Here is a 10,872-nt window from a genome sequence, read left to right on the forward strand (position 1 = left end):
TTAGTTTATATATAGGCTCACTTAATTGGGCTTATCTCACAACCTTAATGGGCCTAACCCATTTCTATTTCAACCTCAAAAATGTTACTACTCACTTACCGGTAAAATATAACACTAACAGTCACTTAACAGTAAATAAAATAATTACTACACCCTTTAGTAACTTGGTAAAATAATAACTCTCACTAAGCACTAAAAATAACCTCCAGCAAAAATTACAAAATTACCCCTACTCTCAAAATGACCAAAATGCCCCTAAGTCTAAAATGACTAAAATACCCTTCTAACACCGAATTCTACGATTCCCAACCAGAAATACACACAGAGGAAATAATCACATAAGAGCACATATAACACACATAAATAAATAAATAAAATAAATCTAGCGAAAAATCGGGCTGTTACAACCACCACCTCCAGTTGTCGAAAATTTGGCTTTCCGGGAGTATAATCGGAATCATCCTCCAGAGTTCGATGGTCGGGGTGAACCGCAGGATGCTAAGAGGTGGATCAAGCATATGGAAAAGATTTTCCGTATGGCTGCTTGTTCGGAAGAAGAAAAAGTGATTTTTGCAACTAATCAATTTCGTGGTCCGGCGGAAGATTGGTGGGAGACTGCTCAACCCCGCATGAGGACTAGTGGCATGCATATGACCTTAGATAATTTTAAACAGGTGATGTTAGAAAAGTATCTCTCAAGGACATACAAGGTCCGTAAGGAGCAAGAATTTTTGCATTTGAAAAAAGGCGGTATACCGGTGACGGATTTCACTAGGAAGTTTGAGGAGCTGTCTCATTACTCCACTCATAATGAGTATGCGGGTAACGAGATGTGGAAGATGAATCAGTATAAGCCTTCTTTGAGGGGTGAACTTTACGATGTGGTCGGTCAATAAAGGTTGACTAATTTTGATGAAATGGTGCTTAATATTTAGGAGGCTGAAAGAGGATTTGACAAAGCTGTTAAAGAAGGTACTACAACTTTTGATAGAAAAAGAGGAAACTTTGTTGATAGACATCATGAAAAGTTGAAGCCGAAGGGGTCCCCACAGAAAGGGAAGCAGTCGGGTTCATTCAAATCTTATCCGACTTGTAAGAAGTGCGGAAAGGCTCATATGGGAGAGTGCAAGCTGGGTGACAACTCCTGTTATATTTGTGGTCAGACAGGACATTATATGTCAAACTGCCCGAATAATGGGGATAAAGGCAAGGGTGTGAGTACCACAATGAGCAGATGCAGGGTATATTCGCTAGATGGAAAGAAGGCTCAGGCTAACGAGGACTTGATTGGTGGTACATGTTTTCTTGGTCAGAATCCTATTAATGTTTTATTTGATTGTGGTGTGTCCTGTTCTTTCATTTCCATTCAATGTGTTGAAGCTCTTCAGTTATCTGTTCGTTATTAAATCCCCCTATAATGGTAACTACGACCACTGACGGATGAATTGTAGCGAACTATGTTTGTGAGAATTGTCCGATCACCATATCTAGTAAGACATACTATATAGATTTAGTGTGTCTTTCAATGAAATGACTTGATGTAATTTTGGGCATGGATTGGCTATCCGCAAATCATGTGTATATAGAGTCTGCGGAGAAGAGTATTTACATGCCTACCAGTAACACGGTGGAAGGGGTAGCTTTGTCAAAACTACTTAAGCACACGTACCAGATGGTTCAATTTATTTGTGCTCAGGATAAGGGTTTTTATGTTATGCTCACTGTGACTTCAGAATCAGATATAGGTCCCTGTGATATTCCAATTATCAGTGAGTATTTGGATATTTTTCCAGCCGATATCACAAATTTACCACCAGAAAGGGAAATTAAGTTTTCCATTGATTTGATTCCGGGAGCAGAACCATTGTCAGTAGCGCCATATAGAATGTCGCCTTTAGAACTCAAGGAATTAAAAACCCAACTGGAAGAGCTTATTCAGAAGCATTTCATCAGGCCTAGTGTTTTTCTTTGGGGTGCACCAGTATTGTTGGTCAAAAAGTAAGATGGCAGCATGAGGTTGTGTATTGATTATCGTCAGCTGAATAAGGTGACTATCAAGAACAAGTATCCCTTGCCAAGAATTGATGACCTATTGGATCAACTTAAGGGAGCATCAGTGTTCTCAAAAATTGATCTTAGATCGGGTTATCAGCAGATTCGCATCAAATCTTCAGATGTATCCAAGACAGCTTTCAGGACGCCTTACGGACACTATGAATTTTCAGTTATGCCATTTGGTGTAACTAAAGCTCCAGCAGTTTTCATGGATTATTTGAACCGAATTTTTCAGCCGTACTTAGACCAATTTGTTATTATCTTCATTTATGACATTTTGGTTTATTCAAAGAATCCGCAAGAGCATGCTCAACATTTAAGGATAGTGTTGGATATTCTTCGGGTGAAGCAATTGTTTGCGAAATTCAGTAAGTGTGAGTTTTGGCTGTCAAAAGTCAAGTTTCTGGGTCATGTTATTTCTCAAGGAGGTGTGGCAGTCGATCAATCGAAAGTTGAGTTTGTACAGAATTGGACAAGGCCGAAGAATGTTTCAGAAGTATGAAGCTTTTTGGGATTAGCTGGTTACTACCGCCGGTTTATTATGAAGTTTTCTCAGATCGCTTTGCCTTTAACCCGACTCAACAGAAATGATGTACCATTCATGTGGGATGATGAATGTGAGAAGAGTTTCAGGACTCTAAAGAAGAAGTTAACTCAAGCACCAGTTTTGACTATTCTAGACCCGGAGAAGAGATATATCGTATTTTGTGATGCCTCGTCAAAAGGACTCGGTGGGGTACTTATGCAAGAAAACAATGTGATAGCTTATGCATTTAGACAGCTCAAGACGCATGAAGAAAACTATCCCACACATGATTTAGGATTGGCAGCCATAGTTTTCGTCTTGAAGATATGGAGGCACTATTTGTATGGAGCATAATTTGAACTATTTAGTGATCACAAGAGTCTGAAGTATTTGTTTGATCAAAGAGATTTGAATATGAGGCAAAGACGTTGGATGGAGTATCTAATAGACTTCGACTTTGATTTGAAATATCATCCTGGTAAGGCCAATGTAGTAGCAGATGCTTTGAGTCACAAGGCCTTAGCCCAAGCTGAAGTTATGATGCATGTTTGTAAGATGTATGAGAAGGTCCGAGACCTTAACCTTGAAGCTGTAGAGGATGATGATGGTATTTGGTTGCACCAATTGGATGTCTCATGTGATTTACAGTTAAGGATCATACAAGCTCAGAGTGCCGATTCGAAACTTCAGAAAAGAAGTGTTCACCTAGAATTTTCTAGGGCTTCGAATGGATAGATTTTGTTTGGAGGAAGAATATGTGTTCCAAGTGATCAAGAGCTTAGGAGATTGATCTTCGAAGAAGCACATAAGAGTAGTTTCTCAGTTCATCCTGGAGCTACCAATATGTATCAATATTTAAAGAGGGAATACAGGTGGCCTGGTATGAAAACAGATATTGCTGAGTTTGTAACGAGGTGCATTGTATGTCAACAAGTTAAAATAGAACATCAGAAACCAGCGGGTATGCTTCAACCATTAGAAATTCCTCAATGGAAGTGGGAACATATTACTATGGACTTTGTGGGAGGATTACCCCGAACACAGAAAGGTCATGACTCAATTTGGGATATTGTGGATAGATTAACCAAGTCAGCTCATTTCTTACTGGTTAAATCTACCTACAAAGCATCACAATATGCAGAGTTGTTCATTTCAGAAATTGTTAAGTTACATGGTGTTCCAATGAGTATAGTGTGAGATAGAGATCCAATCTTCACATCGCACTTTTGGAAAGCTTTTCAAAGAGCTTTGGGAACTCGTTTGAAGTTAAGCACGTCTCATTGTAACACCCGTTTCGATTATTTAATTATTTTAATGAGTTTTAGATTATATTTATATGATTGGTGTGATTTATGTGATTTTAGAGAATTTTATGAGATGTTGTGACTTATTTTATTATTTAATAAAATAAGATTTGAAAATAAAATAAATATTAAGTTGAGGGATTATTTTGTGAATTTAGAAAGTTTGGTGGTAGAAAGAAGAAATAAGATAAAATAGATGAGGTGATATAAATAGGAGAAGTTAGGTTTAGAGTTTGAGAATAAATATGTTGAGGGCTTGATGCCCTAGATTGGTACCACATGCATTTACATTGTCAAGAAGATTTAAGAAGTTGAAGTTGCATAGTCGAGTTAAAGTCGTCATGTTGATTAATTTGATTATGAACTTGATGTTAATGATTGATTACGAAGTTGTTTATGATGATGCTATGGTTTTACATGATTATTATTATGATATGTTGATGATGTTTATGCTGTTAAATGTAATTGATGCATTATATGCTTAATATTGTTTTTTGTGAAATATCACCCCTTCTGCTTGAAAATGTTGCTCTTCGTATGGGTAACTTGCAGGTAACCAAGATTAGTTGCGGTCGGGAGTGGACTCTCTCACAAGTGTGTGTCTTAGGTTCTCTGATACTGATAGACGTTTGGCAAGTGCACCAAATACTATCGAAGTAGTAAAAATATCGATCCCACGAGGACTGTTTTTAACTTCAATAATTCAATTGCGTTATAAAAATAGGATGTATAAAATTTATTTTGTTTTGCCACTAGGCAGTAGATTTGGTTTGATTTTAATTTAATCAAGAAACAGAAAATAAAGATTTGTTAAGAAAATATGGAGAGAGATGAGATCAGATCCGTCAAATCCTCTAAGTTCCCCTAATTGGTCTACTGCACCTATTTGTTATGAATCCTCTTCTAATTTACGATGATTAATAAAATATCCCTAATCAATCCCTTGAGTTAGGACCCTCTTCTTAAACTACAACCCCTAATTCCTTAGGTGGTCTAATAATTCTTGAAGGTTTTACCGAACGTTAACCTATTATCACTAACAAACGATTATCTATTCCTAGACTAACCCTGTTTATTAGAACAATTCAATTAGGTCTAAGTTGAAAGCCATGGTCAGTGGTTATTCATTCTCACAAAATCAAGTTATATGTGATCAAGATATAAAAAGCATTAAGAACAATTGAATTGAATAAACTAGAATTGAATTCATAAACAAAATAGAGTTTCACAGCAACATGTGTCAATTAGGGTTACAAAGATTCATCTCGGATCTAATCTCTAAGAGATTTAGCTACTCATAATCGAGTTTACAAATAGCATAATCAATGAAATAATTAAAACATACATGAATTGGTAAAAGGTTGAAGAAATCGCCCTTCTAGCCGTCTCCGATGTCTCAAAATCGCACTTTGCTCTCCAAAATCGTAACTCCTTTTCTTCTGGCTGAGTGCAGTATTTATAGAGATTTTGGGCCTGACCTAATCAAAATCGCGCCGCGCAGTTGTAATTGGCGCGCCACGATTTCCCTCAAACAGGGACATATGCAAATGTGTCTCAAAAATCGCGGCAACGCTGTATTTTGGCGTGGCGCGATTTGGTCTGGCAGAACTTCAGTTTTTCATCTTTTTGCACCCCGGAATAGTGAAAATTGCATGAGAACTCTAATAAAATGTCACAATAAGTCCTAAAAATTACGTAATGACAGCATGTCATCAGATACGTAACGGGATGGGAATTTTGTTGTTGCTTTCTGTTCCTTACGTATTATTTTTGAAGTTTTCAAGAATTATTGTTGAACTAAGATTTTATGAGATTTTATGTTGAGGCCCTTGTGCCAAAGATTATTTAAGATGTTGAATTATTCTGCTGCGAAGTCTTAAATATTACGTTGTTGGATTTTGAAGGATTAATATTTATTTATTCCATTTATGATTTGATGAAAAGAAATGTGACATTCCGTTTGTGTTGAGAAACTCTGATTTATTTTACGAAATTTTTATGTTGGGAAAACGGGGTGTTACACTCATCATCCGCAAACCGATGGTAAATCAGAGAGGACTATTCAAACCTTAGAAGATATGTTACGTGCTTGTGTTCTAGAAGATGGTGGAAGTTGGAATCATCACCTACCTTTGATAGAATTTTCCTACAACAATAACTACCACTCAAGTATTGGAATGGCACCTTATGAAGCATTGTACGGTAGAAAGTGTAGGACCCCTTTGTGTTGGGCTGAAGTCGGAGATAAGAGCGTGATTGGGCCAGAAATCATTCATGAAACCACTCTCAAAATTAAGTCAATTCAAGAAAAGATGAGAACAGCTCAGAGCCGTCAGAAAAGTTATGCGGACAAGAGACGGAGACCTTTGTAGTTTAGTGAAGGTGATCATGTATTCCTAAGGGTTACTCCTAAATTGGGTTTGAGAGGTGTCTTCAAAACCAAGAAATTGTGTCCTAGGTATGTAGGACCATTTTTGATACTCAAGCGTATCATACCAGTGGCTTACCAGTTAGTTTTACCTTCAGCTATGTCGGGATTGCATGATGTGTTTCATGTATCTCAATTGAAGAAGTATATTCCGGATCCTTTCCAGCCAGTAGAGCTACACTCCATAGATTTGAGATCGGATTTGACATTCCAGCCGAAACCAGAAAGGATAGTAGATCGTGACGTCAAATCCCTCAGGAACAAAGAGATTCCTATAGTGAAAGTAATATGGAAGGATTTGCCAGATGGTGAAGCTACATGGGAACTTGAATCAGTATCCACATTTTTTTCCGGTATATTCTAAATTTCGAGGACGAAATTTTTTTAAGGGGGTAGGATGTAATATCCCGCTTATTATGAATCGAGGTAATATCTGAAAACGATAAAAAATGCGCGCGTTTAAGGCAAGGGTTATTTTTGGACTTTCACGCCAAGCTAGTACTTAAGCATTTTGGGACCCATATTCTTCACAAGTTTTTCTCACTTCTCTCTCTAGGGTTTTCATTTGTTCTTTTGCTCTTCCTTCTCTCTAGAATTGTCACCACTACTCTTCACCAAACTTGATTCTTTACTTCAATCTTCTCTTAATCCTTCACTAAGTTAGATCCTAAGCAAGAATAGAGGTATACCAAGGTGTTGGCAAGAAAGTTGGAAGCAAACTTCACCAACATAGACTTCTCACATCTAGAGAAATTTCTTCGTAGAGTCTTGCTGTCAAGAGCTAGAGCTTATTTTCCTCTTTAACAAGGTGAGTTCCTAGTTAGTTTCCAACCATGGGATCATGTGATTATGCTTGCAAGAGAAACTTGAACTTTTAGGGTTTTTATGTAGAGTTTTGTAACCCTTTTCATGTCATGCTTACTTATCTTGGTTAATACTTGCTAGGTGAAGGTTTTACAGGTTTTATATGGTTCCTAGACACATATTACACTTTGAGATACTTGGATTTGAGGTTTTTGGGTCAAAAATACCATTTTTTAGGGTGCCGAACTGTCATGACTCGCCACAGTGAGTAACTACTCGCCATGGTGAGCTGAACCACCAAAACTGGGGGTTTAATCGCCCCCAACTCGCCACAACGAGCTACTGCTCGCCTCCCACATAGATCACTCGCCTAGGCGAGTAAGGCAGTGAGGAAACTCACTGTTTTGCTTGCTTTAGGCAGGCTTGGCGATTCGCGAGGCAGTTTTTCTCCGTGGCGTCTTTTTTAAAAGTGAACCCCTCAAACCAAGATCCCATTGAATTTATATTTTGAAATGATTTTCTCAATTGAAGCAAGTATTTAACTAAGCGAGCAAGGCATGGTACGTGAGAGTAGTTGTAGGTTTAGAATCGGGTAGCGAAAAATATATCAAGTAAGGGAATGAACATAGTGTTGGAACAAAATGTGTTTAACAATGAACCTTAAAGAGTTTTGATGATAACAAGGTATTAAAAATTATCAATTGGACTAGCTAATATTTGTTCAAGTGAACAGGACCATAGTTTAAAACTTACATCATATAAAGGTTCTGAAGAACAAATGAGAGCTAAGGAATCAAGAAAAAGGAAGCTTGAAAGCATCTGAAGGGAAGCATCTGAAGAGTGCATCTGAAGACAAAAGTGCTCCTGAAGAATGATGATGTCATCAAAAGCTGAAAGTCATCAGAAGCTGAACGTCATCAGAAGCTGAATGTCATCAGAAGCTGAAGTTCGTCAGAAGCGGATAGTTCAGAAGCGACCTCATCAGAAGCTGAAGCTCATCAGAAGCTGATTATCACCACAAGCTGAAGATTCAAGGAACTTTGCAGAAGACTAGCGGAACTTTGCAACGGTCATTTTGGTGAAGATTTGAAGGCTTTGGAATCTTATCTTCAAAAAACGTTGACATTGTACTTTGTACGAACTGTACAACCACCTTCTCCACTACTCTGTTTTGTGTCCACGCTACAAGACAAGAAAACAGCTCCAGAATAACAGCTATGCCTGCAAAGATGTTCCTTCAAAATGGGAATGGATTTCAAATTGGTTCTTCATAGGACAACAACCAAATCAGGCAAAAGATTATTGGTGAAAGATCAAGCTTCAACAACGACTCTTTTGATGTGCTGGCAATTTCACAACATCTCTTTCACACCTCTATATAAAGGAGTGAAGACTTAGAAATTTGGTAATGCTGAACGAAAGACTGTCAACATTTTTACAAGTGCCAAACCTCTGCTGAAATTGTTCTGCATTCACTTAGAATTTCTGTTTCTCAAAGTTCTTATCTTAGAAATTCTTAAGTCTTAGAGTCTGTATCTGATTGTATTGAGAGCACCTCTGATTGTATATCAAGTGTTCAACCTCAAATATTATTCTTTGTAATCTTGTTTGTTTAGAAGTCTCTTGCAGTTGTGCTTGAGCATAGAAGTCTCTTGATTGTGTTCTTGAGCATAGGAAGACTCAAGCAAAGTGTGCTTGAGCAAAGGAAGTCTCTTACTGTGTGCTTGAGCAATTGTAATCAGATATTACATTCTAGTGAACTCTCCTTGGAAGTGCAAGGGGGACAGGACTACTTCCGGTTTGTGGAAGGAACTTGTATAATTGCTTTGTGTCTTTCTTCTTCTCTCTCTCTGTTTTTATCCGCTGCATTCAGATTCTGTTTATCACATCAGAAGCTGTATCACTTAGTTTCTGACTTTTGTGTTCAGTTTTTAGGAGAAACGAAGAAATTTTTTTAAAACACAATTCAACCCCCCTTCTTGTGTTTTTCTCACCTTCAATTGGTATCTAGAGCCTTGGTCTGTTATCTCAACACTTAACAGTGTAACAGTAAAAGATCTGAGAAAAACATGTCTGGTGAAATTCCTACTCCTACTCCTGGTCATACTAGCTATAATAATGTCTCACATGATTATAGTGATAGTAAGAAATCCAATGTTGGAAAGATTCCAAAGTTCAATGGAGATGCTGAAGAATTTTCTTGGTGGAAAACCAACTTCTATAGTTATATCATGAGTTTAGATGAAGAACTATGGGATATACTAGAAGAAGGTGTTGGTGACTTGGTTCTTGATGAAGAAGGAGCTGTTGTTGATAGAAAGAAACATATTCTTGAGTTGAAGAAACTCTACAAGAAGCATCATATTATCAGAGGAGATCTTGTCACTGCTATACCTAAAGCAGAGTACATGAAGATGAGTGACAAATCCACTGCTAAAGCTATGTTGGCTTCTCTCTGTTCAAACTATGAAGGTAGCAAGAAGGTCAAAGAAGCAAAAGCTCTTATGCTTGTACATCAGTATGAGTTGTTCAAGATGAAGGATGATGAAACTATTGAGGAGATGTACTCAAGGTTTCAAACCTTAGTATCTGGACTACAAATACTGAAGAAGAGTTATGTTGCTTCTGATCATGTGAGCAAGATACTCAGAAGTTTGCCTGCTAGATGGAGACCAAAGGTGACTGCCATTGAGGAAGCTAAAGATTTAAACACTTTAAGTGTCGAAGATCTTGTTAGTTTTCTCAAAGTTCATGAGTTAAGTCTTAATGAACATGAGTCTACTAAGAAGAGTAAATCAATAGCACTTCCCTCCAAAGGCAAGTCATCAAAAGCTCTCAAAGTAGTTGAATCTGAAGAAGAAGAAGAACCATCTGGTTCAGACTCTGAAGAGGATGCTGCTGAGATGGCTATGCTCTCTAACAGACTTCAGTATCTGGCCAAGAAGAACAGAAAGTTTCTGACAAGAAGGGGTAACTCAAGAAGCTCAAGGAAGGAAGATCAGAAGGGGTGCTTCAACTGTAAGAAGCCTGGACATTTCATTGCTGATTGCCCTGATCTTCAGAAGGAAAAGTCAAGGAACAAGTCAAATAAGTCAACATTCAAACCAAGCAAATTCAAGAAACAGATTAAGCAGAGTTTAATGGCAACCTAGGATGATTTAGGAAGTGAATCTGGATCTGATAAAGAGGAAGCTGATGAAGATGCAAAGGTAGTTGTTGGGTTAGTAGCTACAGCAACTTCAGAAGCTGGATCAGAATCATATTCTGAAGATGAAAACGAGGTATATTCTAACATTCCCAGAGATGAACTTGTTGAGTCACTTAAAGAACTTCTTACACATTTTGAAGTAAGAACCAATGAGTTGAAGGATTTAAAAGAAAAATATGCTGAGTTAGTAAAACAACAAAAATCAACTCTATTGGATCTGAAAGCTTCTGAAGAAGGACTTAGGGGTTTTGACTTCATTTGTAAAACATATGAAGATAAGCTCAGGTTCTTGTGTTAGAAGCTACAAGATAAGTGTAATGAAAAACCTTTAAGCAACCATGAAATTGCTCTTGAAGATTTTATGATGTATGGCATTGACAGAAGCAGAGTAGCTTCAATGATTTACAACATTTACAGAAACAGTGGCAAAGGGATTGGTTTTTCAGGAGGGAAACCTAATGAAATCAGTCTTAAAGCATGTTGTGAATGCATCAAGGAAGGATTGAAAACCTTCTTTGTACATGAAGGTGCTGAGTTGGAAACTATT

The 10,872-nt window shown here is 37.6% G+C and overlaps 3 protein-coding genes across 3 annotated transcripts; all 3 read left to right on the top strand.

Moving 5' to 3' along the window:
• The first annotated feature begins 518 nt into the window (after window positions 1–518).
• LOC146904473 (uncharacterized) lies at window positions 519–1,406 on the top strand. Its single transcript, XM_085728290.1, has 2 exons — window positions 519–884; window positions 936–1,406. Exons 1-2 carry the CDS (start codon window positions 519–521, stop codon window positions 1,404–1,406), a joined length of 837 nt encoding a protein of 278 aa, XP_085584416.1.
• Window positions 1,407–1,552: 146 nt separating this feature from the next.
• LOC146904474 (uncharacterized) lies at window positions 1,553–2,002 on the top strand. The gene has a single exon (XM_085728291.1). It carries the CDS (start codon window positions 1,553–1,555, stop codon window positions 2,000–2,002), a length of 450 nt encoding a protein of 149 aa, XP_085584417.1.
• A 4,060-nt stretch (window positions 2,003–6,062) lies between these two features.
• On the top strand, window positions 6,063–6,677 carry LOC146904475 (uncharacterized). Its single transcript, XM_085728293.1, has 2 exons — window positions 6,063–6,253; window positions 6,344–6,677. Exons 1-2 carry the CDS (start codon window positions 6,063–6,065, stop codon window positions 6,675–6,677), a joined length of 525 nt encoding a protein of 174 aa, XP_085584419.1.
• Window positions 6,678–10,872: the final 4,195 nt, after the last annotated feature.

Source organism: Medicago sativa, chromosome 7 (genome assembly GCF_051527215.1).
Source record: "Medicago sativa cultivar Bolivia chromosome 7, Bolivia_mono, whole genome shotgun sequence".
Classification (NCBI taxonomy): Eukaryota; Viridiplantae; Streptophyta; class Magnoliopsida; order Fabales; family Fabaceae; genus Medicago; species Medicago sativa.

Coding starts and splice junctions, on each gene's coding strand:
- LOC146904473 (XM_085728290.1), top strand. CDS start 519: ATGGAAAAGATTTTCCGTATGGCTGCTTGTTCGGAAGAAGAAAAAGTG. Junction 885..935: donor GGGGTGAACTTTACGATGTG/GTCGGTCAATAA, acceptor CTTAATATTTAG/GAGGCTGAAAGAGGATTTGA.
- LOC146904474 (XM_085728291.1), top strand. CDS start 1,553: ATGGATTGGCTATCCGCAAATCATGTGTATATAGAGTCTGCGGAGAAG.
- LOC146904475 (XM_085728293.1), top strand. CDS start 6,063: ATGGCACCTTATGAAGCATTGTACGGTAGAAAGTGTAGGACCCCTTTG. Junction 6,254..6,343: donor GACAAGAGACGGAGACCTTT/GTAGTTTAGTGA, acceptor ATTGTGTCCTAG/GTATGTAGGACCATTTTTGA.